The sequence below is a fragment of the Enoplosus armatus genome, chromosome 13, assembly GCF_043641665.1.
Source record: "Enoplosus armatus isolate fEnoArm2 chromosome 13, fEnoArm2.hap1, whole genome shotgun sequence".
NCBI classification, from domain to species: Eukaryota; Metazoa; Chordata; class Actinopteri; order Centrarchiformes; family Enoplosidae; genus Enoplosus; species Enoplosus armatus.
Genome location: NC_092192.1, coordinates 11,960,788 through 11,988,595, shown reverse-complemented (window position 1 = coordinate 11,988,595; position 27,808 = coordinate 11,960,788). Strand labels below are relative to the sequence as shown.

Genomic DNA, 27,808 nt, shown 5'->3' with positions numbered 1-27,808 from the left:
TGATGAACGCATAAAAAACTAATGTCATGTCACAGTAGCCATATCATCACATACTGTATCATAGCATCAAGTGCAGCTGAGAATTAAACCTGTTGTTTCAGGTTGTAATGCTTGACAGATTCTTAAATGTTAAAATAATATAAGAAACCTTGTGAATATGCTACAGTATGTTTGTCTTTACTGTATTCCCTGTGTGTTGTTGTTATAATGCTTTTACATACGAGTTGCATGCTTGTGTCTTACTATCTGTTTCAAACTAGACAGATGATAATTTTAAAATAATTCCACTGGTTTCCAATGCAAAAAGCTCCAGTCGTTCATGATGCCGTTAGAATAATCCGCAATATAACTGCCTTGTTGTGTCTTATATCTTGCATGTCACTCGTGAGACAAGTAAAGCTGAGTGGGAAACTGGAATCATCTAATTCTGTTAAGTGTGAGTTTCATTTGTTTGAAGAGAGGCTGAATGTCTGGCGGAGTTGCTTGTTTGGATGATTTTTTTCCCTCTTGCAGTGACACAGTGTTCAATGCGTCTCCAAGTGCGCACGACCAGTCTGCAGCAGCAGCGCTCCGCAGACCGCCTGCCAGGCATCTGGCTGTTCTGCGTTTATTTCTGGAGGCGCTACTTTTTTGCTCAATCACCCCCCAACAGGTGGAGAAGTCGAGCGGGCAAGAACATCGGCGAAAACACGCCCTAGGGAAATCTGGACGCGTTGCTGAACCAGGTGAAATCCACCGAGGAAACTTCGCTCTCGCTTATTTTCGTCTCCAGGATTTGTTTCGCGGTGAGCTGACTGCGGTGTGCGCCGGCGTCTGCGTTTTTTTCCCCCCTAATAAGACCGAATGGAAGTCGTGATCAAAACTGACCGAATCTGGATGAAGAGTGGAAATACTGTCTCCAAAAATGAGAGGGGAGAATGCAGACTAGACTAAAGACCGAGAGGAAGACGGACTGGCACTAACAAGCAGAGTCTTCATGCAGATCCTCACTGCAGTTTTCACATTTGGGGGACGCTAGATTCAAGAAGTTGAGGCGAATGATTTCTTTTAAAGATTTACGCATGTTTTATTAGTCCTCATGTGCTCTCGGGATATTTTCCAAAGGAAGAACATTGATCTCCATGAGCGAAGTCCCAATGTCCAACACCCCAGAGGTTAGTTATTTGCTCCAATGTACTTGAAAATTCACATTTATTTTTTTACTATAAAAGGATTTTCACGCTAGACAGGAGTAGACTGTAAAGATAAGAGATATAACTGAGCGCCTTTAGGGTCCCTCAGCTTGTAACTAACCCCAGTGGGCACAAAGAAGAGTAGTCTCTTATTTTCATTTTTCTTTTTTATCCATGTTACTCTGGAAGCTTTCTCGCACACAAACACAGAAATAAAAATGTCAAAATCTCACCTGTGAGTGTACGCAGGCGCCAGTCACTACAGATGGCACATAGAGTCTGCCAATTTACACAGACCTGTTGTCGTTAATTAGTGAATGCTGACCATTTTATGATTGTTTTACTTGTCATTGTAAACACAGGGCAGGCCTCTCTAGATGGGCTGCTGGAGAGCCCATCTATGCAGTATGTGTTGTCTACTCAATACAACTTTCAGAGTAAAATACATTTTGAATTTTGAACATATTCCCTGCCACTGCACTTGAGTGTTACAAAACAGCTCAGATTTTCTATTTCTAAATCATGTATTGATTCCAGAAAACCCCTCTGCACAGAACTCTGAGTGTGTGTGTGTGTGTGTGTTTCAGTAATAGCACACAGAGATATCAGCAGACCATCCTCAGATTCTCTTGTACTGTGTTTCTGCTTGGTGGGTATGGCCTTGTAGCTGCTGTATTTTGTGGCAATTTCTGTCCCAGGTTCCTGGCTGAGGTGACATCACCCATATAGTGCAGTATGTGATGTCACCTGATATCGAAGACACCTGTCAAAGAAGCACTAAAACATGCTTCTTTCTCAGCCTTTATACCCTTCAGTGGAACAGTGACTACCAAAATCACAACTGAGACACACATAAAAGTCAAATAGACTATTGAGACCATAACTTAAGTGTCGAAAAGTCAACAAAAAAACAAAAACAAACATACACTTTCATGCATGATTTTCACTCTAGTCTCTCATGGAGGTATTTTGAAGTGAAATATTCCACAAAGGGTCAGAGCAATATTAAACTAATGCCCAGGATCTCAAATGAAGTGTGAAAACCTGCTACCAAAAGGGCTCAGTGGAGCAAATCTTTGTTTTTATGATGGCTAGTTATTTTCCTTCATGGAAGGAAATTAAGAGGGCATGGGGAGCATTTCTACAGCAGTGAAGTGTCACCTTGGCTGTAAGAGGAGATGACAGGTGACATAATGTAAAAAAAGAGTTGTTGATATAATGTTGATTAGAAACACCAGCAGACAGTAAATTACATGTTATACTAAAAACGTGCTTTTCAGCCATCTCAACTTCCTTCTCCTGCAGCACATCAGGCTGTGAGAAAATGAGGGTTGCTAGTTTAAAACCTGAACAATCACATTGTGGTTGCTTGCCACCTGCCTTGGAAAATTATTGCTCAAACTTCATGATATCGTACAAATTGGAAATGTATCATGTTAACTCAAGGAATAGACATTTCCTTCTCAATCTTCTCATCTAACTCTCTCATGTCCTTATGTTAAATATGAAGCTACAGCCAGCAGCCGGTAAGCTTAGCTTAGCACAAAGACTTCTCTCCAAAGGTAACAAAAATTTGCCTACCAGCACCTCTAAAGTTCACGGATTAACACAGTACAAGTTGTCTGTTTAATCCGTACAAAAAGTGTAAAAACAACACGTTGTGTTTTTACAGGAGGTTATGTACCGTACTATTTCTTGGCTGGGAGTAACTTTGTGAAGTCTTGTCATCACCATGAGGTTGCCAGGCAACCAGTGGAGACCTCAGCCAAGAAGTAGTGAAGCACATAACCTCCGGAAAACCACAATGTGTCGCTTTTACTATTTGGTTGAAACAAACAAGATATGATGTGTAAATTAGTGAGCTTTAGAGTTGCTGGTATGTGGATTATCTTACCTTCAGACAAAGCCAGGCAAGCTGTTTTACAGTCTTTGTGCTAAGATAAGCTAACCCCTGCTGGCTCTAGGTTCATATTTACAGGACAGACATGAGTGTGGCATCGATCATCTCATATAGCAAGATAGAGAATAACCGCATTACCCAAAATATTGAACTATTCCTTTAAATGTGCTATTTTGGGCTAGAGCTTTGAGCACAACACACATACTTTTACACATATTTATAAAAGAAATTGCTGCTTGTCTTCTTGTTCTTATGAACTAATTGGGCTGCTGTGAGTCTGTTAATCCACTCATTATTCATTGAATAGAGACACATAGCAGTAATGAGTTGTCCTGAGAGAGGAGGGGGGGGGATTAAGCACTAGCTACCCCTTTCTTTTTTATATTTAGTAACATGTAACCTTTTTCACTTCATCTTGTTAGTGTTTTAACTCTCCTGTTTTATTATTCAGCCTCTCCATCTCCTGCACCCCCTGTTTTCTTGTCCTCTCAGTCCCCTGTGGTCAGCCAATCCCTTGTGTTTATATTCACTTTGTGTATCTGCTCAGTGGTTGTAGTCAACTTATTATTAACACTGAAACTAGTTTTAGAATTAGGTCATTATTATGGTTGCATAGTCTGAGGAGATGCACACCCAAATAAAGTTTAATTTATTTTAAAATAAAGTAATTTTTTACTGTTAACTTATCACAGAAACAGTTTACTAATGTTACTTTTTGTGGAATTGTGAACACTGTTTCCTCATCATCTGTTTGTATTTCATTAATACAGTGTATTTGTATACCACTGCCAGATTCCAGAGAAATACTAGAGAGCTTGACCGTCGCCTTGTTAGGAGAAAATCACTGTGCAGTGTCACTGTGTCAGTGTGAAGGCTCATTTCTGTGAAGCTGCGCAGCCAAAAGTTGCTGGAAGCGTCATTTTGCTGTCACTAGGCAACCGCCAAGTCAGCTGCTGTCGATCAATTAGCAAGCATCACTAACGACATTAACTTAAGCCATTAGTAAATCAAGAATTAAACATCTCACCATCCATTTCAGCTGCAAGACTTCAAGCATGTTGATGTCTCATGTTGGAGAAACAGGTTGAGTAGCAGCAGCAACAACTGCCAACTTCTCCTCTATTTTCTTAAGATTTACCTGAAAGAAAAACAGAGAAAACAATGAGGTGACATGAGATGTTTCTATGCTCAGAGTTTAACATTACGTGCTTGGCATGCAAGAGATGCAATTCTGGGAAATGTGAGGCACTTGGAGATCAAAAGCAATGCACTAAATGTTCCAAGCTCGCTAAAACATACTTCTCACTGCAAATAAATGCGTCCTCAGTGACATAAATGTTGTGTCAATTACAGTTTGGGGGACTGAAATTCCTTTATACTTCTATAAACTGTAGGTGAAGACTTAACATGAGGCGATGCTTGGATAGGTAGATCATGTCATGAATGGCCAGGGATTAACTACTTGCTTCATCTCTCTCTTCCTTTATAATCCTCTCACCTCTATCCCCGTCTCCTCTTCCTCTCTTTCTCATCTTTTCTTACTTGTGAAAGTCAATACCACCAGCAGGAAGTGTCTTCTTCCTGTAACACCTTTGTCCCTGTCTCTTCTAGTGTGAACTCCCCCAGCCTGGCAGCAGCTGCAGCAGTGTGAGCAGAGTGCTAGTAAGCTGAAGCCCGGGGAGATGTCACAACTCTACTACCGGCGGACTGACAGCTCCTCGTACCGGGACCGCATCCCGCTGAGAATTGTGCGGTCCGAGTCGGAGCTGTCGCCTTTGGAGAAAGCCTACCTCGGAGCTGTGGAGAAGGGGGACTATGCTAGTGTCAAACAGGCTCTGGAGGTGTGTGTGTGTATGTATAGATACATGGAAGAATGGATAATTTGATCGGTAAATGGATGACTGAATACAGCCACTGAAACTCTAAATTATGGATGGATGAATAGATGGATATTAAAGCCTTAATCTAATTGGATTGATTTAGAAAAGATTAAAAGATTTGTGGGTAACATGTGCAGCCATGATTATCTTCTACTCATTTCCAATAACATCTGGGGCCTTTATTTACCCTGACAAGTGTCAGACCTTTAACAGACACAAAATATTGTTAGAGACCAGCTGTTTGGTATTCCCGCATTACCTGTGAAGTAAAAAATGAAGTAAAAAAACAAAACAAAAAAGAAACAGAGAGCTTGTCACATAGCAATGCAGTTAACAACACAATGCAGTAACCCTAAAAGCTTCAATATGCTGATCATAGTTTCATTAGTCCAACACTTCAGCATAGTATTCCTATAACACTGCTGGACTCAAAATCACTGCAGCAGAACCAGAGATATCAACTTTTTGATTTCACACATTCTTCCCTGTCAAAACCTGGTGCCTACATTACCCACAATGCAACTCGACCGCCGACAGTTCAATCGGGGATTCAGGTATTTTTTTGCTAGTAGTGGCTAACATAGCCTCGAGCTGTTAGCCTCAAGCAGAAATGAGGAGTGAGCCACAGAGGTCTGGTAACCTCACTTCTCTCAAACTCCTCCTGATTTTTTTCATTTTCAAACTTGTAACTTGCAATTTATCAGATTTCACGCAGCTCCCTCTGCAGCCTAAAAAGGCTGTTGGTAGGTTACCAGGATGTGGTCATCAGTGCTGCAAAGGCTCTGTAGACTTTACTCTATTAGATCTGAAAGGTGTGAAGAGTTTATATTTCCTTTAAAAAGCAATGTGAATTCCGTGTTAATGAGTATTTTCTAATTAGTGTTATTTTCTAATCAATGATATTCTTTTAAACCAACTCCCAGAGCCACCTGTGAAACACACCCTGACTTCCAATCACAACCTTATTTTATCAGGAGGCAGAGATCTACTTCAAGATCAACATCAACTGCATCGACCCTCTCGGCCGCACAGCTCTGCTGATTGCCATTGAGAACGAGAACCTGGAAATCATTGAGCTCTTGTTAAGCTTCAACGTCTACGTCGGCGATGCCCTGCTGCACGCTATCCGCAAGGAAGTGGTGGGAGCTGTGGAGCTGCTGCTGAATCACAAGAAGCCCAGTGGCGGCATGCAGGTGAGGAGGGGAATGGAAGGAGTTTCAAATTAAGAGTGCGTTATTCATGAGGTAGAAGTGTGTCAGTGCACAGAAAGTGAGCTGCTGATAAAGCTGAGGTGACATCAGGAGAGAAACTAGGAATGTTGACATTTACTTTCTCTCCTGCTTTTTTTTTCAGTTTTTCCTGCAACCGTCGTGTTTTGGTACTTTCAGCATTCATTTATTTCTATATTTTTGTAGCTGATAAAATACACGGTTCTTTTCAAGGTTCATTTATTTATCATTTTACAACACAGGGTTGTATAACGAAATGCAAGCTTTTATTTAAGCACTGTGCTTTTATCCAAGAATCCAGTATCCAGAATATGACATTGTACAAATGCACGCATACACAACTCACACCTTATGCATTGTCTATCATAAATTGCACAAAACCAAATCAATAACAAAAACTCCCCACAGCCCCGCTGTGTTTAAATCCCTAGAAAACTGATCACAGTGGCCCATGTGTCAAATCACAGGAGGAACTTTGGATCTTAATGAATGGTAGCGTGCAGTGTCAGCCAGTAAAATACTGTTATGCGGTTGCCTGGAGCTTTTTATACCATCCGAAATAATTGAGCCAGTATTGTTTGCAACAACAAAAGCTGACACTTCAAAAAGATGTCTTCATAACCTTTTTCTGTCTTTTGGAAGGAACAGGTCTTACAGAAAGAAATTTAATTCTGTTCACTGAGAGAAAATATTATGTATATTTTGACAAAAGCTAGAGTGTATTCATAATCATCTTTTAGTCGCGTAAGGATTCAGATTAGTTGGAGAATGCAACACTGCTGCATAAACAAACCAAGTCTTCTAGTGGATGAAAACTGCTTGTTAAGAGCTTTAATTACTGTAATCAAAAACAAATATAGTTTAATTAATTTCAGATTGGTGCCCCTTTGCACTGATTGCTCTCCACTCAAGGAGCCTTTTCTTTTACTTGTTCCTGCGACACATGTGCTGTACACACTGGAGCACACATGCGTACCTCCTCTCTTCTGCCTCTCAGCAGTGATGCACCGTAGACCACAAAGGAACAGATGTTTTTGGCTTCATCGATCAACTGAAGGGGATATGTTATTGCTGTTCCTGTTGTGTCCTGTTAGAAACTATACATTTGGCTGTGATAGAATGAAGTAAAATTGTGAAAGGAAAAGAAGGAATAGACTATATTAGGGGACAAAAGAGAGCACAAGCACACTAGATAGATCAGGGCTTATTTGTTAAATGGATGTTCGAGGGGGGGGGGGTAGTTAGTAGTTTCCAGTCCTCTTTACTTTAATGCATTTGTAAGATAGTGCTTCTTCCCATCACATGAGTAGGTTGTGAAAATAGATCACTCTAGCGCTACCAAATTTCCCCAAGAGAAGCTCATTGATTATATTAAAAGGCTGTCTGGGAAAAGAGCATCCTATCTGTAGCTAGTGTGTTCTCTGAGATTTATTAATAAGGAGATTCAGTTTATGCTTTGCTGGAATTGTGTGTATTTGTCTTTCTATTTTGCAGGCTGCCTGAGTGATGTGTTCGTAATAATCTCACAAGTGTTGTGGCTTATTTGTTTTCCGCAGAGGAGCGCGTTGGATATCAGCGTTTTAAACAGCTTCATGTATTATCCTCTGAGTACAGATATGCATCAGTCACAGGCACAAACACTCGAGCTCACAGTGTTTCTCAATTAAAAGGGTCTTCGGGCGCTTCTGTGTTTTGTTGTTTTTTATTTGTCTGTCAGTCTTTTCACAGTCCACATTTTGCTCATTGTTTTTTGGGGGTTTCTGTGCAACCTGCATATCGTATGCACATATAGCTAGTAACGTAAGTAACGTAAATCCCTCTTCTTCCTACATGTAACACACGACATGATGTAAAATAAGCACAATCACGCTTGCTTGAATCCACAAAGCCTTGAGCTTATTTTTCGCAATGTCATTCAAAAACATAACTGCTCAGTGTCCCATTTTATACCAGCTTCATCTAAACAACGTCTGCAATGTTGGAAGATGACAGGTACCAGTGGGGAGGCTCGAAAAGGAGCACAGTGAAAACAAAAGCAAAAGCACACTGTGCCGCAGATGCTAATGTTGCATTTTATATGCTGGTGGTGGATGCCTCATTCTAATATGAGTAACACGTGTATTACACGGACAAGTGGGCTATAATTCAGTTCCTTTTCTCCACTATTATCATAACTTCACATCTACCAGCCTGCACTCCTCCTGCTTGGTGCTTGAGAACAGGCCAAAGCTGTTTGATGTAGATTATTTGATGTCCCTCCTCCTCCCACGTGGAGAACAGAGTATATAGCTTATTAGATCACCCTCCTCTGCGAAGTATGACAACTCTCAGACATGGCTTTGTGCCACTCTTTGGATTTGCTGCTGCACTGACATCTCTGAGAGTAAACTACACAATTAATTAGTGTCCACATGATAAAATGCACTATGTGCAATATGGATGATGAAACACTTTTGAGAAAACGCCAAACAATTCTTCATATTTTGTAGCCATGACACCAGTGAGTCACTGATACTATATCTGTTTCTACTCTTAATAGACTTCTTTAAAGTGAAACATTTCTAAAATAACCTACAGTGCAGTACATCTCAGATCGTGTCCTAAGTGTGACACACTTAACTGCGCTTGGGACAAATGTTTTCTTGTCGATATTTTTGGAGGCTTGTGGCAGTCTAAAGCGCCTAAAGCTGAGGGAAGCAATTCAAATTTCTTCAAATTAAAATGTATTTCTCTATAAGTACATTACAAATGAGTCATAACCACATTATTTTTATAGGAAAGTTGACTTGGAAATATTGCTGTAAATCCAGTTATAGAGGAACTCACATAGTATTTGTCCCTTGTCACCTCACTTGTCGGCCTGTCACTGTGTTTTACTGTGTAGAAAGTGTAGAAAGCTGCCATTGGGAAGCTTCGTGCTGCTACTGGATTTTCAGATCAGATTATCAGATGAGAACACCCGGTTGCCTCGCAGAGATCCAGGAGTATACTGAGTAACACTTTATAATTCAGGCCGCACGTTACTGCGTAACTGCCAGCAACATACGGTGTAACTTCCCGCAATATACGGTGTAATTTTGATGCATGAATCGATACATATGGTTAGCTGGTGAGATAACCCCAGCAACCCTTAGCTGAAGCTAATTCACCCCCTTTACTGATTAATTGAAAGATTTGGTGTGCTTAAGCTTCATATTTAAATCTATAGATTGATTTATGATACTTTATGACGGCTGAAAGACCACATTTTGTTTGTAAACACTGGGTGCGTAAGCAACCAGTCTCTCGTGTCTTTAACATTAGTCTTCGTAAAGCTCTCTCACCAGAACTAGAGCCCCCTTATTCCCATCTGTCCTCTGTCTGCATCAGGTTGCTAAGTAGGTCCTACCTATGGCATGTTCCCCAACCATTCTCTGACCTTATTTCTCTCCTCCCTATCTCCGAATCAGATAATAGGCCTTCAATTAAAAGAAGTGAAAAGGGCCATCTTACGCTGCGGCAGCCTGCAACCCTGTAATCCCACTGAATATCATGGGAACAGTGAAAGGACTTAGCTGGAGTGGGTGATAAGAGAAATAGGTGGAATGAGTTTCTTTCTGAGCATAATGACTCCCTCTGCAATATGTGAAATACTGATGTTTTTTACTACATTGTGGCCTATAGCCTTTACAGCGGTCTTGATATGGATGGCATTCTGTCTGCGACTTTGACCAAGGGCATAATTTCTTTCTGATATTTGAACAGTTTTCACTACAGCTGCCAAAAGACTGTTGTCTTGATCCTACTTATTCTCACTTAATAAAGACCTTTGAATTGCACTCAGAGGCGAACAGAAGATCTTTCAGACTCTGTGTTTAACCAAACCAATTACTCCTACTGTGCACTGAGCACGACAGTTAAACCTGATGTCTATGAATTGGCAATAGATCACACAAGACCAAGGCCAAATGTGCTGCTTTGAGTACTTCATTCAATATGTTTGATTAAAGCATCTATTCCCTCCTCTCCCCTGAAAGGTTCCTCCTATCTTATTGGACAAGCAGTTCTCTGACTTCACTCCCGATATCACGCCCATCATCCTCGCTGCACACACCAACAACTATGAAATTATAAAGCTTCTGGTGCAGAAAGGCGTGTCTATGCCGCAGCCACATGAGGTGGGTAAACCATACAATTGCATTTGTATTTTGTTGTTATCATCTGCGTGAAACCCCATATCTCCAACTGTCAGCAGCTCACCAGGGAACAACAGAAAGTCTTGTGTGCAGCTTGGTTAAAGTGCAATTTTGACACTATCCAGTGGGATTATGAAAGTGTTGCATGAGTCAATCAATAGAATCAATTCAGATGATACAGAAGATACACTACATCAAATATAAAGTATTTGACATAGAATCTTATTTATAAGATATAATCAAATAATAGACGTTTAATAAATCTACGTTTTTTGATGCTGCTGGTTTGTTTACATGAGTGATGTTTGTAAGCATGTGTTTAGTTTAGATTATGATCAGTTAAGAAACAAACAAAATGCTAATTTTTCATCTGTAAGTGAAAATCTTCAATACATTGTGTAAATGTTCACATAATTTATAAGGTCGGGCCTTTAACGTGTAAATAACATATACAGGCATGACAGTACGTGGTTGAAATGGTGCATACAGTGCTTGCATTGCTACACCAAAACATGATCTATTACTAAACTCAGGGAAGCCTCATTAAAATGTGCCCATGCTTTGTTTGATGTTGCAGGTGCGCTGTAATTGTGTGGAGTGTGTGTCCAGTTCAGACGTGGACAGCCTGCGGCACTCTCGCTCACGCCTCAACATCTACAAAGCGCTGTCGAGTCCCTCACTAATTGCGCTCTCCAGCGAGGACCCCTTCCTCACTGCGTTCAGGCTCAGCTGGGAGCTGCAGGAGCTCAGCAAGGTGCGGACAAGAGAGCCAGCTAGTAGTGCAGCTGGAACATCATTTGGTTGGATTAAACTGAAATATTAGCTGTATGTTGTATTTATTAACCTCGATGTGCCCCTTCATGATGCCATCGTGTGACGTTTAATCAATTTCTTAACCAAGCATTGACGTAAATTGGTCTTAGTAAATGTCATTTGATTCAAAGGAAGGAAAAATACACCAGGGTCAGCTATGAAACTTGTAATTACAAAAACTGGATCCTTGCCTGCTATAGTTCATGATATTTCCACATGAAATAATATAAAAAAGCTTAGTAAAGCTAAATAGCCAACAAGAGATGCCAGATACTTTCATTGAATTGAAATATTTTATAATAGATGCTCTTCATATCACGCTGCAGAAGGTATTCCTCGAGACTAATTAAATACAGTTTACTTTCACTTTACACATTTTAGCACGTGTGCACTCATCACCTTTTAGTTGGTTAGATGAAACAACCTCCAAATGATAAATAAGATAAAAAGAAACATGGCTCATGGAGGTGAACTAATAAATGTCTGTAAACATGTATGAGACAGCTTCTTGACACACAATATCCGGAGGCAAAGTTTGATTTAGAAACACCACTTTCTACACTTCCCTGATTTTCCTTAATATACTGCCTTACATTTCAGCTGCCAAGTTCTTGCAGGACTCTCTGTATTCTGTATATGCTCATTTAAAGGTGGAGAACGAGTTCAAATCAGAGTATGAGGAGCTGTCACAGCAGTGTAAACAGTTTGCCAAAGACCTCCTGGACCAGACAAGAAGCTCCAGGGAGCTGGAGATGATCCTCAACTACAGAGACGACATCAACTTATTGGAGGAGGAGGGCAACAGTGACCTGGCAAGACTTAAGCTAGCTATCAAGTACCACCAAAAAGAGGTAAGCATGATACAAAATATTTGTGCGTAATGTTACCAATTGATCATTTATCAGCCTTGCTTTCACTTTTACCCTAAGTACAAGGTATTCAGTTTATGATTAAACTAATCCACAGCTTTCTGAGTGGATCGGATGGCAAAAGCTGTGAAAATAATTGCAGTGTGAGTGAGTGAGTGAGTGCTATAGTTTGAAATCTGTAGTTAATTTGATACTCACCCGGAAATTACATAACAATTAAAACACAAGAATACAGTAGTCTTTGAGGAACAAAACTAGAAAGACACATGCTTCTTCTTCATGGTTCTTTATCTTGGAGGCTGCAGGAATGAGAATGAAGCAGGGAATATCATCATGTTGGCTATCAACAAAATGATCACACACACACATTACCGCTCATTTGAGTGCACCTAAGGAGAGCTGTGTGGGTCAGATATGACTGCAATATCACAGTCAATGTAGCTTTTTGAATTGTGTAATATAGAAGAAATCATATCTTGTTTTTTCACGCTTTCCCTCATGTACTCTTTTTTCAATGGCTCTGTATTGTTTTCTACATTATCTACTCCACAGTTTGTTGTTAGATTTCAATGCCACATGCCCCAGGCTACATTCACTGTATGTTGCCTGGGGAAGAGTGCCTAGCCTGGAGTTTTTGCTGCACCAAGACAATGTCTTCTCACAGGTGTCACTACCAGCCAGTATGAACTGGTGTAATGTTGTTAGATTAGGATCAGGTTCTTTTTTTGATGCTGCCAGACGCTGGTTTGGGTAGAATTTTATCTGTTTTCGCTTTGGCAGCTTACACAGATGACAAATAGGCAAAGCTTGAATTTCATTAAGCACTGCAGCTGCAAGTTAATGCTTGATTCCATATTAAGACTGCAACTGTGGCTCTAAATTTAGGACGTTTACTCCCTCGAATGAACACATACACAGCTACACAAAATGGTGTTCATGTGAAGTCATTATGTCACTGAAAAGACAATAACCTGTTGCCATCAAGTTAAACAGACATGCTCTATAAGGGTGTGTAATGTTTAATGCACAATATGTATCGATAGTGTGTATGTATATCTGTTTTTAATGCACAAACAAAAAGGTGGTAATTAAATGTTGATTACTTTCATAGTCCAGTTTCAGTTTCCTGGAACTAGTGAGTAAATTGGGATGTTTTATTCCACAACTTTGTATGACATGAATTACATTTTGAACACATAAATAATTATGAGGGAAATGGTTCAAACCTGATAGCTCCACAGCAATTTTCCCTTTAGGCTCCACTGATTTTGTGCTTTTGTTTCTATTATGTGATGAGCGTCCTCTCAGTAGGTAGAGCCAGGAACAATTAGTGTGGGAAAAAAGCTAATTAAAAGGTAGATTTTAAAATATATCATTAAATGTGTGGCACTGCTATGTAAACACTGCTATGTGTTTTCCCTTCAAATTTAGGTGGCAAACTCTGGTTATTGACTCCCCAAAGATGTTATGTTATAGTTGTAACTGAGCAAAGATAAGGTTTAGATAATTATAATTTTTATGTAATTATTTTATAATGACTTAGTTATGGCTGTAATCATTTTACAGTTATTCACTTTAACCGGATGTTTACCTGTGAAAAGCTTAGTGCTGTTGGTGAATAGAAAACGGTTACCAGAAAATCATATTTTGATGCGTGAGCTATGTTTGGAGGATAAGGGAGGCCTGGTTTTGATAGCACTCCTAAGTTATGGGATGACTGAAGGCTTCCTCAGGGGTTAAATAGATATTACACTGCAGAATTGTTCCGCTGAATATAAAGGTGAAGCAAAATGATGAGGAAGCAGACACATTACTCCCAGGAGTGTCTTATAATTCATTTGGCTGTCTTTTGCTGGGAGCTCTGCCTGGCTGATTTATGAAGCGACCATTTCCTCCTTCATCCATCCAGTTGTTTTGCGTCGAGACTCGGGTTGGCAGATGAGCATGTTGGGTCACAAAAGGACAGTTGGGAGTAGTGAATGTGCATAGGTGGACATGATGATGGACAGTCCCCTGTCATCTTACCCAACGTCTCTGTTGTTGGCAGTAAATCTGTCATCGCGCATGCTGTATACAAACATCCCCTCCTGCTGCCTCTGCCACAACTGTTCTTCCACGCATCTCCTCTCCCCAGGAGTGTTTTAATTATCCAGGAGATGTCCCAATATGCCCTTCTCCTGCATCCTATCAGTAACACTCTTCAAGCGCACAAGGACTTTGATGGAGGAGAGTGTCTCATGATGCAGGTGACAATCCACCCAGCTGCCCTTTTGAAATGACTAATGTCCCAGCTACGTAGACTGATTAGCAGTCATTTCAAGGTAAAGTTATTCTGCTGGAAATGCTCGTATTGTGGCGGTGTGTGTGTGTTGCAAGAAATTATTATGAGTGCTGTCGTGTATTTGACGAAAAGATCTCATATAAAGTCATTTTTGTCTGTAATTGAGCCCATAAAGTCCTATTTTCCTGAAACAACTGAAAATCTGCCATTGCAGCAAAAGTATCTTAACCTACATTAGCTCAAAGTGTTTCCAAATTAGTTTCAAGTATTTTCTAAACTAAAGTTACATTTTTCTCCATTCTAATGAAGCCACCTGCCTTATTCTTTCTTGTTTCAAAACTCAAACCCTCACTTCTCAACAAAATTATTGAAATACGTTTTTTTCTATTGGAAACAATAATCTTACTACATTGAGAGATTTGTTTCACTTGTTTTGGTCTTGATTTACTGTTTTCATAGAATATGTAGTAATGCACTTATGTAGCTACTAGTTGAAGCGTGTGGAGAGAATATAGTAGTCTTGCAGACGTAGCTGTGTGACACTGGATTTTATATTAATTCAATCACACAAGCAAATATTCCAGTAACAGTAACAACTGTTACTGTGCCAGCACTGTGCCATAAGGTGCAGCATTTTGTGGGATTTTTCAGACATTCTTTAGTAAACTGTTCATTGATTCAGAGAAAGAAAACATAAAAAGTCTGAAGCATCACACAGCATTCAAGATTTTGACCATGGAATTGCTACTCAAACGAGAATTTGCAGTGGAAAGCATTAAGCTGAACCAGGCAATGTAACAATGTCTTCTGCTGCAGCCTCCTGAGAAGGGAAAATCTGTAGAGTAAATGTATGTGCACACACACACACACACACACAGAAGTATTTATAGTGATTGCTTTGTACCTGTGACAGATGATCTTTCAGCCAGACAGGGTTTTGCCCTCTGTGAGGCATCGAGGGTTAAGTAGACACTTCGTCGGACTGGAAAGGCATAGTTTGGCCTTTTTTTTTTGCAGAGAGGAGTTATTGTTGCAGGGCATTTTGTCTGTGGTGTGATCACCGCGCAGACAAGCGCTGAAGCTCTTATAATTGGCATGACATTCAGCCTGCATGTGTGATTTTTTTGTAGTGGCTGTTGATGAGAGTTGCAGTGAGTCACGAGGTGCATGTTTTTGACCCTCAACGGAACAAACTGAAGGACAGTTCTCCTCTTAACCCTCTTATGTGTGTACTGTAGTGTGTGTGTGTGTGCACGCTCGTTTAAGTTTTTGTCTTTGCATCTGTGTGTGTTTTTCGGCTTTGCTGCTGCTGTGCTCCCGTGGTTTAGAAAGGCAGTTTATAATGGTCTGAAGAGAAATCTCCACAGGCCCCCCGTCTAAAGAGCTGAGCTAACAGAGCAGTCTGCGCTTCGATGCAGTAGGAGGCCAAATCAGATAAATATGATCAGTAACACATGCGCACATTAAAGTGCAGATTATCTCCTCCACCTCCTTGAGGGTTGAAGGGATTACTCTCGTTTGTACCAATATACTTGCAAAAATATAGGTGAGTACATTGAAGATTCACAGTGTGAGCAAAAAAGACTCGTCTTATATCTCAAAGGCGCCATGGGAAACCTATAAATTTTACATGCTGTAGTTTGACGTTGCCCCCTTGTGATATCTCATAAAAACTGCAATTCAGTATTTCAAGATGTTTTTAATGTCTCCATTAAATGGAGATGAAATTGCACTAACAGGAATAAGTGTTATTTAGTGAAGGACCATTGGCAGATATCACAGTTCAGTCTCCCGTGTTGAGCAATGTTCAGCCTTCAAGTGTAGAGAAAGAGATAACTCCACATGCTCCCAATGCAGTTTGAAAAACACTGGCGCAAGATTATTTATATTTGGAACAGGTGTAATAATCTCATACTAAAGCCACATTTTATTTCTCTTGCGAACTGAATAACCAGTTGACCAGCTGATTGTTACTGCAGCACTCAGTTTATATTATAAATGTACACGTATGCAGGGGCACATTTTGAAAGTGTGACATGTTGGTGCTGTTTTGGCGGTGTCATGTAAAGCTGATCAACACCCTGTTGTTAAAAGCGTGAGACCAGTTCAGATGCATTAAGGATGACACACAGTGTGATCATCAGTGTGTGGGTCCTGTTTGTCATCTGGGAGTTCACTCACATCATGGAGAGGTTTGAGTATGTTTGTAGACGAAATACTATACAGAGAGAGAACTTTATTCTTTCTTTGAAAAATATTTGAAATCATCACATCCATCCATATAGACTCTGTGAAAGTGGAGTTTCAGCAGACCTTTTATGTTGGTAAAGCTGCAGGGGACCCTGCCTTCACAGAGCTAGAAAGCACCCTCACTCGCTGAAAAGCACTTTCCTGGTACTTTTGGACAGTTAACATTGGAGAGGGGCAGGAAAGGTTGTAGAGGGACACTTTCCCAACTGGACTTGAAATCAGAAGGCATCCTGGTTGAGTTGTGTCAACAAGCCACCTAAGGCAAATATGACACTTGACTTTTGAAGTTACGTTGACAGAGGAAGGGAAGGCGAATAGGAAGAGAAGTTTTGTATAAGAAAGTAGCTTATATAGTACATATGTATAATGTATATATAATGAATGGAAGTCAAGGGGATTTTGGGTGGGGATTCAAAATACTACAGCAGCATAAATAAAGGAAATAAACTAAGCAAATGAGCCTGTCTCAGTTTCTATTGCCAGTCAGGCCAATATATGAGAATGTATGGGAAGGTACTATATGCTACTATGCTTAGCTGTTTTTTCTAACTCACTGTATCTAAAAGATGACAGTGCAATTCACCTGCTACTTTTCCACATTTGCTCACTAAACTGATTATTCTGTCTTTCTGTAATATTATATAGTGTGAACAATATAACTAAATAAAAACGTCTTATTAAGACCACAGATTGTCCTTATAAACTAGTTAATTAGGTTTTATAGAGTTGTTACATTATTATTAAAGCTCATGTGCTAGGACAGATATTAGCATGGATACATTTCCTAATTATAACCTTAATTAGCTTAATTTCTGACCTCATTAGCATCACTCTCAGTGTTTAATATATCATGCTGATTAAGGCGAGACATCAGGCAGCTCAAGTACCTCTTGTTTACTATCATTAATTATGAATAATGTTCTGACAAGCAGTTAAAGATCAAAAATCCTCCTTTGTTTATGAATGGACCACTGGTGCCCCCAAAAGTCCAAATACTCGTGACAAAACAGTTTGGGAAAAATGATCAAAGCTTTCTTTAAATAGACAGAACAATTCTGTCAATTGCTGCTGCAGAATTTAAAACAATGGCTCATTTTTTATTTTACTATTTTCTTGGCTAAAGTACTTCATTACAAGACTTAGCCTGCACCCATGGGTCTGCTTCAGACTGTGGTTGCAATTTAATGAGGTTAGCCATTTTGTCATATGAAAAGAAAATCAGCAGGGGGGCTTTTTTCTATACCTTTATTCTTGCATCATCAGAATATGTTGATATGTTGGTGACACAAAGAGTTGAAGCCATATCATTGATCACCCGTTATTTTAATGCTCTCTCTGTCTGTCTCTCTCTCTCTCTCTCTCTCTCTCTCTCTCTCTGTGTCTCTCTCTCTCTCTCTCTCTGTCTGTCTGTCTGTCTCTCTCTCTCTCTCTGTCTCCGTCTCTCTCTCTCTCTCTCTCTCTGTCTGTCTGTCTGTCTCTCTCTTTCTGTCTGTCTCTCTCTCTCTCTCTCTCTCTGTCTCTCTCTGTCTGTCTCTCTCTGTCTGTCTGTCTGTCTGTCTCTCTCTCTCTCTCTGTCTGTCTGTCTGTCTCTCTCTGTCTGTCTCTCTCTCTCTCTCTCTCTCTCTCTGTCTCTCTCTCTCTCTCTTGGAAAAAGAAACTTCCTCTTCTCCTCAACTCATCCATGGAATTCATCCCCTCCTATATTCCCTCTCTGCATTTCCTCTCAAGTTTTGTGCCGATACTGTAGTTGAAGTATGGAAATATGGGCCATTCTACTTCAGACCCCGATGCAGATAGGGATCTCTGGTTCCCATGGTAACGAGGCTGCAGAGTTGTTGAATTGGCACCTAGTGGTGCCGGTCGACACTTTGACTCTGATATAGAGGCTCAACGTGATATTTCACAACACAGTGTGCATCTGCGTAAGTGTGTTTGCATGTGCATGCGTGCCTGTGCTGTTATCAGCACTCTGTTATACAATACAGTATGAGATGTTTTTGTTTTTTTACGCAAATGTCTCCCAGATACCTCTAGATTATCACCAGATGCTGCTGATGCTTCAGCCCATTTGGCTGAGGCAGTCCCGCAGCACAGCTGCAGTTTTGATGCATCAATATTTTGGCCTCTCTGATCACTTTAAACCTGTACTCAGTTACCAAGAGGAGGATGGCATTCACTTAGACAAAATTTCCCTAGTTCACTTTTGCATTCACATAAGGTATTATTCCCACAGCAACAAAAAACATCAAACAAACCAAACAACAAAAACAAAAAAGAAGACAAAATATTTCCCACATGTTGATTTATGTTCCAAACATTTTCAATCATTCCTGTCGTGGATAAGATCCATAAAATGTAGTCTGCTACATGAAGATTAAACTCATAAATCTCAGGAAGGAAGGAGTACTATGTTAGTATTTCAAGAAACGCAACGCAGTCATCTAAAAACATGATCCTCTTGTTTCTGACAACATGTAGATTCCTTTTTACTGACTTCACAGACTGTGTAAGGCTCCCTTTTGTGGGGGGTTTTCTGTGTCAAGACAGCCATTACATGATTTCCTTCTAAAATATCCATGTGTGTCGATGATTAGCCTTCAATTTTTGACACCACCAATACATCCTACTCCCACGTTTGTATGTTCTAAACGGGAATTTGCTGCAGGTGCTAATTCTGGCACGTGGTTTTTACTAGGGCATTATGTTCTTTGTAAAACCACTAAATAGCCTCAGGCTGAGGATGATGTCTCCCAGCAGGCTAGCATGCTCCAGTCACATCTTATCTCCAGTCATATCTTCGATTAGTGTTCTTTTCAGTCATTTTTATCTCTGTAAATCAAACACATGAAAAGTGTAACTCTCCCCTCCCTTCTCTTATTTCTTTAAGTTTGTAGCTCAGCCAAACTGCCAGCAGCTTTTGGCATCCCGGTGGTATGATGAGTTCCCCGGCTGGAGACGTCGCCACTGGGCAGGGAAGTTCTTCACCTGCGTCTTCATCGGCCTCCTCTACCCCGCGTTTGCTCTCTGCTACCTCATCGTTCCTAAGAGTCGCTACGGCCTCTTCATCCGCAAGCCCTTCATCAAGTTCATCTGCCACACAGCGTCCTACCTGACCTTTCTATTCCTGCTGCTCCTCGCCTCCCAGCACATTGTCACCACAGAGCAGGACAGGCAGGACAGGCAGGGCCCTGCACCAACCACTGTGGAGTGGATGATCCTGCCCTGGGTGCTGGGTGAGTAAAAAGGGGGGAGGACTGAGGGTGTTTGTAGTTGAGCATGGTTGTAAGTGGGTGTCCTGATGTGGGAAAATAACACCATGGCCTCTTAACATAGGCAAAAAGAGCAGAGATGTGCAACTCATCACCCAACTTTAGTCCTGAAAGATCATGTTTTTTCCATAATTTTGGTCAATGGCTCCCATTACTATGGTAATTATAGCTGCTAAATATAAGCATGTTAGCATTGTCTCTGTGAGCATGTTAGGATGCTGACTTTTAGCATGTAACCTAAAGCACCACTGTGCCTAAATACAGGGTCACAGGGCTGCAGACTCTTAGTCTTGTTAATGAAATAACCAGATATTACAGATATTACAGAGATACTGGTCCAGTCAGGGGAGTTTCATGCTCATCCAAGCTAGAAGTGCTATGCAGAAAATGAGCGGGACTTTTTTATTTGCCCAACCCTGGGTGCCCGAAATAACAAACTATTTTAACATACAGTTCAGGCCACATTATTTTCTGTGTTCCTGATATTAAAAAATGTTTAATGAACAGTAGATCAGACAATCTCTATTTTTCAAGGATTCATCTGGGCAGAGATCAAACAAATGTGGGATGGTGGTTTCCAAGACTACGTCCATGACTGGTGGAACCTGATGGACTTTGTCATGAACTCTCTATACCTGGCCACCATCTCCCTCAAGATTGTAGCCTACACTAAGGTAACCACGTATCTATGAATAGCAGTAGAATAAACAGGTGTGGTGTAACTTTCCTGTGTTCTCACTTCATCTGTTTGCCATCCTCTGTCCTGTTCAGTACAGTGGTAGTAAACCCAGGAACCAGTGGGAGATGTGGCACCCAACACTAGTAGCTGAGGCAGTGTTTGCCATAGCGAACATTTTCAGTTCCCTGCGCCTCATCTCGCTGTTCACAGCTAACTCTCACCTGGGGCCACTGCAGATCTCACTGGGGAGAATGCTGCTGGACATCCTGAAGTTCCTCTTCATCTACTGTCTGGTAACCGCACACATGTTTGCCCACAGGCAGGAATATAAACATGCATACAAGTAAGGTACAAACACATGGGTTGGCTTAAATAATTGCATCCACTTTGCACACACTCTTCTCTCTCTCCAGGTCCTACTGGCCTTTGCTAACGGGCTGAACCAGCTGTACTTTTACTATGAGACCAAGGCTTCAGACGGGAAATGCAAAGGCATCCGCTGTGTGGAGCAGAATAACGCTTTCTCCACGTGAGTTCACATGAATCCAAACTTGCCCGCATGTGTAGTGTAGATGTGTGATGTTGCAATATTGGGTGGCAATGAAAGAGAGAGTTGTGTGTATGTTGCTATTAATGGTTGCAAAATGTGTGAAGACTCTCAAAAAGTTTTCAGTTGCTAAGAGAAACAAAATGTTTTTGATGAATTTCCTAAAACCAATTTTCTTCACCTTTATGGGAAATCCTTAACAGTGACAATGAATAATATTTATCTGAGTAACATGTATCTTTCCCTTGCAGGTTGTTTGAGACCCTGCAGTCTCTCTTCTGGTCAATCTTTGGTCTGATCAGCCTGTATGTGACCAATGTGGATGCAGACCATCAGTTCACTGAGTTTGTCGGCGCCACCATGTTCGGCACCTACAACATCATCTCACTGGTGGTGCTCCTCAACATGCTCATAGCCATGATGAACAACTCCTACCAGCACATTGCAGTGAGCACAAATCAAACACACTGCACTCAAAAAGCCACATGAGTTTGTACGAAATGTTTGCGTTGGCAATGCTTTTCATGAGCCCTGATCTTGGTTTCAGGATCATGCAGACATTGAGTGGAAGTTTGCCAGGACAAAGCTGTGGATGAGTTACTTTGAAGAAGGGGCCACTCTGCCGGCCCCGTTCAACATCGTCCCCAGTCCCAAATCATTCTGGTACCTCATGTGCTGGATCAAGAGGCAAGTGTGCAAGAGGACAAGCTCCAAGCGCCCCGAAACTTTTGGAACTCTCGGAGTAAGTCGGGTGTCAAACACTTAAACACACATTTATATGAGTTTAACAGAGATAGAAAGAAGAGGGTCTGGTTGAAGAGTGAACCTCAGAAGCAGTAGGGTGGGAATAATCTAATTTGAAGATGTGCTATTATTTTGTCAACCGGACACAAAAACCTTTCTTAAAACCCACCATTGTTCTTATTTGTGCGGTCACTCATTTTGTTAGAGTAGTAGAGCTAAAACGATTAGTCAATCTGCAGAAACACTATTTTGATAATCGTTTCATTATGTCTGTGATTGTTGAAGCAAAAATTCCAAACTTTCTGTGCTCATCAAATGTCAGGATTCACTGCTTTTCTTCATCATATATGATAGTAAACTGAATATCTTTTTTGTTTTGACTGATGGTGAGATAAAACAGGAATTTCAAGACATCAACTTGGGCATTTTTCACAATTTTCAGACATTTTATAGACACCAGTTTTTATCAGTTAACTGGGAAAATATGTGGCAGATTAATCACTACTAAAGATAATCATTAGTTGCAGCCCTAAAGCGTAGAATCCATCTTTTTTCAGACAATAGAAATCTAATTTCAGAGCAGAAGTCTTTATGGTTTTGTGCTGCAACACACAGGAGGCACATGCAGTGAGACCCACAGACAGCAAAGTTTAATACAAATGTGTGATACTGTGAAGAAAAAGCAAATATGCTTTTTTCCTCTCATCTCCCACTCTTTCTCAACTCAACCTCTCTGGCATCTGATGTCTGTGCAGAGGCGGGCAGCAGAGAACCTGAGGATAAACCATCAGTATCAGGTAAATGTAGTGTCTTTCAAAGCAAGCTGAAATTGATTACTGTCATCTGCTAGTGTGTGTGTGTGTGTGTGTGAGAGAGAGAGAGAGAGAGAGAGAGTGACATATTCTGCTCTATTACTGCCTTTCTGCACTCTCATTTTTAATCTGTCAATAGAATGCTTTTTTATCTCATACACAGTGGGATGTTCATCTTCATTCTCTGTAAATGATTCCCATTTGTCCATATCTGCAGGTGGTTATTGTAGTATTTTGTATAGCTGCAGCTTGAAATGGGTTTTCTTTTGTGCGTCTACATTTGTCATCTTTTTCTGACTGATTGACTGTGAGTTTTGTATTGAAGCAACACTTTCATTCAATGTTAGAAGATGGTATTGTTTTCAAAGACTTTTTTTTCACTGACGTAGGAGGTACTGAGGAACCTAGTGAAACGTTATGTGGCCGCCATGATCAGAGATGCCAAGACAGAGGAAGGCCTGACTGAAGAGAACTTCAAGGTAAGCATAGTTTCTACAGAGCAAAGAATAAGACTTAAAGCGGCTATAATCACATGACTATGTGTATGTGACAGGGGTAGCTCAAAGTGACGAAACCACAGAAAACCCAATTTCTTTAGAGCACCTTTATGCTCATTGTTTTGGTTTTCTGTTTTGGTTCTCTCACACCTCTCTGAACAGTGTCGTTTTCTGTACAAAAGCTAGAAACCCACTGTTTGCTACATGCGCAGCATCAGATGACAGACAGGCAAAGTTAGCAACTAGCTGGTGAACATAATGGAACATTTAGCAGCTAAAGAGACATATATTTCTTTCAGGGGGTGGTGGAGACCAAAAACTGAGCTAAAAGGAAAGTGAATATTGTACTAACATTCATCAGGTGGACACTAGTCTCACATAGCCAGACCTACCGCCGCACTCTGGAGAAAGGTCTAGCTCAACCCATCGTTGTTGTGGGATAGAGGGAAAAAACACTCTGGCTTGTTTTTTTTCTTTAAACCAATCATATATATATATATATATATATATATATATATTATTTATATTTATTTATATTATTTATATATAAGACAAACATAACTTGATCATCGGTGTCCTAGAGGTGAATCCTACCTATACTTTAGCTCTGGAGGAGCTCACTGGACCCGTTAAAACCACAGAAGATCCAAATCTTTGACTCTGGACTTGTTAAGGTATATTGTCAATTATTTATCAGCTGTGATTATGATCTTCCAAAACATGTTATTGCCTCCAAAAACTGTCCCATATAAAAAAGTTATTTTATGCTTCGTGAGAAAAAGAATGTGCTGTATCATTATTTTATGCTATTACACTTTATCCACTTAGTATTGACCGAGTTGAAATTGAATCGATACTCTGCGGAGTGCTCTGCAGATACCAACAACCTGGACTAATAATTAAATGAAAAGCATTAGTTAATTTACCAGGGGAGCTCTTTTTTTGCTTTACTCTCCCAGGAGCTGAAACAAGACATCTCCAGTTTTCGTTATGAGGTGATGGGCATGATGAAGACAGGGAAGCCTGCTCTACAGGGGGCAAAGGCCAGTGGCAGCTCAATGGACTCCAGTCTTGCTTACTCTACTTCCTCGCTAGAGGTTTCTCCCTGCCCTCAGAGCAGCCAGGTGAAAAGCAAACTCAACCGATTCAAGCTCATCACATCCATCCTCAAGCAGGGCAGTTCTACAGCTTCACCCAGGCCGCCTGAAGCCTCCAACGGACTACCTAATGGACTCTTGTCCGCAGCCTCTGATGAGAGCTTCGGCGAAAAGTCATGCCAGAAGAGAAATTTCCCCAAAGATATCACTGACTTTGGCTTGTTCCAGAAACACCACCGGGGCAGCAATGAAGCCACGTCAAGTGCAGGAGAGATTTCCAGAAAGATGTACTCGTTGTCAGAGGAAACCGGGGAGTCTGGGGGCTCAGACGCAGAGGGGCCAGACAAAGAGCATGCAGCAAGATATAAGCATGAGACAGAAAAGAAGGAAGACGCTGCAGTAAATGAGGCCGCAAATGAAAATAGCGAGGTCTCGAACACCAACAACAGCTTGGATGAAGGTGGAAAAAAACAAACAGAGGAAAAGGACAAAGAGAGTTTACCCTGCAGTGACTCAGTAGCTGGTGGATTTTTGTCAGGGTCATCCAGAGAAGAAGAATAAGATGTGACGATACATGAATATAACTACAGGTACAAGTAAAGCTGGACTGAAGACAGAGAGACTGACAATCAATGTGAGCTTCAAGTGAGGAGGTTACTGTTTGTTTTGCAAAGAGTCTAACTTTTCAGGTTATTGCTGAACTGATGATCAACTTTGATCTGTGGAGACTCAGGGAGGCCTTTGGTTGAAGTGTTTTAAATGCCGTTATATTAGCAGTGGAGATGCAGCAAAGGTAAACGGAGCTCTGTGTGAGCAAAGCAAGGATTTAGATTTTAGGATAAAGTCACTTTATCTTATCTCGTCCCTACAGATGATAGGAAAGAAATTATTTCCTGATCATTTTCTCTTTTTTTAACCTCCCCTCTCTCTGTCCCTAATCTGACATGTGCCCCTTTTTTCAAGTTATCCCATCGTTCACCATCCTCTCTGCTTCATCAACCTCTCTCTACCTCTTTTCCTTTCCTGTTTATCTCTACACTGCTTAACTCCCCCATCCTTATCTCACTAGAGCAATAGATGTGTTCTGTTTTAGACTCTGCCTTACTCTGTCTGTTTCTGCACTTTACACACTTTACACTGGCATACAGTATCTCAAAGACGTGTCAAGCTCTGATCATGCAACAACAATTCTGTCAATGTTTTTCTATGCAAAAACCTGGGATTGTGACTCTCATCATTCTGAAGAGGACGATGGTACATTTAACGGTAACAATTCATGACTACGTAAGGTACAGCGTGGCCGACTGTCAAAGTATACTGAGAGATATACAATATGAACACAGCCTATCAACCATTTAAAGCAACATATTATTCATGTTTTATCCTACAGACTCCTACAGAAAATAAACTTGTTATTTTGAACAAATTTGCTGTTTTTAACTGGTACCTTTAGATGTCATGTTAGTTTGAATGAATCATGTTATAGCGATTAAAAAATAGATCACAAGTAAACTCTTTATTTGGCTTTTTTTTTTCTTTTGTTCAGTGTCGATGTGTCGACGCAGTTATGTTTTGAAGGATTTTACTTTTTGCTGGCAATACTTTATATTAGATAGCTGCCAAAGGTGTTTACAGACTGTTTAACAATAATGATGTTTTCTGAGTCCTTTGTAGTCCCTTATTCACTCAATCATTACGTGATGATTCACTCAACATAATAAAACTGTTGTCCACAAGGTCACTCCACTCCTGAGGCTCCTAATTAAAAACGCACACATTACATTACATGTAATGAGCTTCAGAGCTTCTGGATCAGTCTGTGGTTTGAGGTACAAGCCCAAGGTTATCAGAACTTATGGGGGGGGGGGGGGATGATAAATTCTCCATGGGCACAGCATCAGCTTAGTGATCCGCCTGTCAGACCAGAAATATTTATAAATTCATACATTTTTTAGAGAGTTATTTTCATCCCTCTTGTTGTTTCTGTAAAAAGAGTGTTAAAAAGTCAATGCAGCAAAACATGTAAATGTGTAATTTATCTTCCAGCACGTTTTCCACCACTTCAGCAACTGGTCTTATACTGCCACTGAAAACTCTGTAGGTCCTATGAGCAGCACGAGTTTGTTAATCGAATGTGTACTGTCATTACATTACATTACATTGTGAGACTGACTTGTTTTCTCTTTCGGAAATGAGTGTTCAATCCAGGCATCCAAACCATTTGTAATGACTTTCTGTAAGTGGAGAAAGACAAGACATTTTCTTCTTCTTCTTCCGAACAAAAAAGAAGAAGTAAAAGCCTAGCATAAATATTAGGTTCCAACAACTTTATGATGCGTTCCCACTGTTTAATGAAAGCAAAACTGAGTCAACTGTCCTGTGTGTCCTCCCACAGACATGGACATTTTTGTTTTCTCTGAACTGATATTTTGGCTGCTTTCTGTCGCTTTCCTATTTGTAAATCTCTGTGGCCTGTAATTTCTATCAGCCGACAAGTGACCAAGCAAGTGAAAAAGAGATTAAATATTCAACAGATGATGAAACTGCGCTCCATGTGTGATCAAAAGGTTGTGCCGAAATGCTCCCGGGTTTGTGATGGATCTTCCAGTTGCATTGAGCCAGGCTGTCATGCAGAATGACTAGAAAGCACTCAAACTAGCATTTATACATTCTCACACTCACATTTTAAATGCTTGGATCTTATTCGGTAATATTAGTATTATGTAATGCTACATATTAGTTCAAAATATTGATGTGTGACTTTCAGTTATGATTGAACTGATTAGTTCTGTTTCTCCTACTAACATTTAGATATGAATGTGATTCTTTATTGACATTTCTAAATTGAGAGTGCATGTGATGGAACAAAATGTATTATCTGAAAAAAAATATATATGAAATCAGATTCCAGGAATAGATGATCAAGGCATGCTGATATGAACTTTGTTTTATCAATAATTTTATTTTCTTAACAATGACCAATTGAAGCTTTTGTTTCTCCTGTTGCTTCATGTGTTAATGCCATTTTGAAAACGTGTTACAGAAGTTACAGAAGCCTCACACGACTGTACTGACAAGTACTTCCCACTAGGGGGAGATGTCTTTGTAGGATGGAGTTCTGCTCTCTGCTTCCTCTCTGTCAATACCTCTGCCTGATCTGAGATCCAAAATAACCACCTGCAGCCTGGAGAGGACTGTGCCGCAGTCCTGTGGGCAGCAACAGGATTTAAATTCCTCTTAAAGGTTTGTCTCAGAGGATGGAAAGCTGACGCAACAGAGACCAATGGAAGAGAGGCATTTCATTTACTTTGAACTGCAATCAAAGTGATAATCTAGCATGTACGATAGGTTTGTGTGTGTGTGTGTGTGTGTGTGTTTGTGTGTGTGTGTATTGTGTTTGGGGGGATCTTAGAGGAGCCTCAAGCAGGGGAAGAAACGATAAGGAAAACAATAGCTGGTAAGGTTTATATTGCTGTAAATTGCAGACTGGGCTGATTGTGTGTGTCCTCAGTCTGTCTGTATGCTTTTTTTTCTTAAATGCTAAGATAGCATCATGGACAGGAAGTTGTCTCCAAAGGGAGGAGGCCTTGTTGG

The 27,808-nt window shown here is 40.5% G+C and overlaps 1 protein-coding gene across 1 annotated transcript; it reads left to right on the top strand.

Moving 5' to 3' along the window:
• Nucleotides 1–4,754: 4,754 nt before the first annotated feature.
• LOC139295460 (short transient receptor potential channel 4-like) lies at nt 4,755–24,775 on the top strand. Its single transcript, XM_070917655.1, has 14 exons — nt 4,755–4,913; nt 5,927–6,145; nt 10,198–10,338; nt 10,934–11,110; nt 11,820–12,020; nt 19,457–19,802; nt 20,373–20,512; nt 20,610–20,810; nt 20,931–21,046; nt 21,316–21,511; nt 21,612–21,806; nt 22,564–22,605; nt 23,010–23,099; nt 24,077–24,775. The coding sequence occupies exons 1-14, from the start codon at nt 4,755–4,757 to the stop codon at nt 24,773–24,775; spliced, it is 2,922 nt and encodes a 973-aa protein (XP_070773756.1).
• Nucleotides 24,776–27,808: the final 3,033 nt, after the last annotated feature.

Excerpts from the sequence above, each read along its gene's own strand:
- LOC139295460 (XM_070917655.1), top strand. The coding sequence starts at position 4,755 with ATGTCACAACTCTACTACCGGCGGACTGACAGCTCCTCGTACCGGGAC. Across the intron at positions 4,914-5,926 it reads GTGTCAAACAGGCTCTGGAG|GAGGCAGAGATCTACTTCAA; the intron begins GTGTGTGTGTGT and ends TTATTTTATCAG. Across the intron at positions 21,512-21,611 it reads ACTCCTACCAGCACATTGCA|GATCATGCAGACATTGAGTG; the intron begins GTGAGCACAAAT and ends TCTTGGTTTCAG.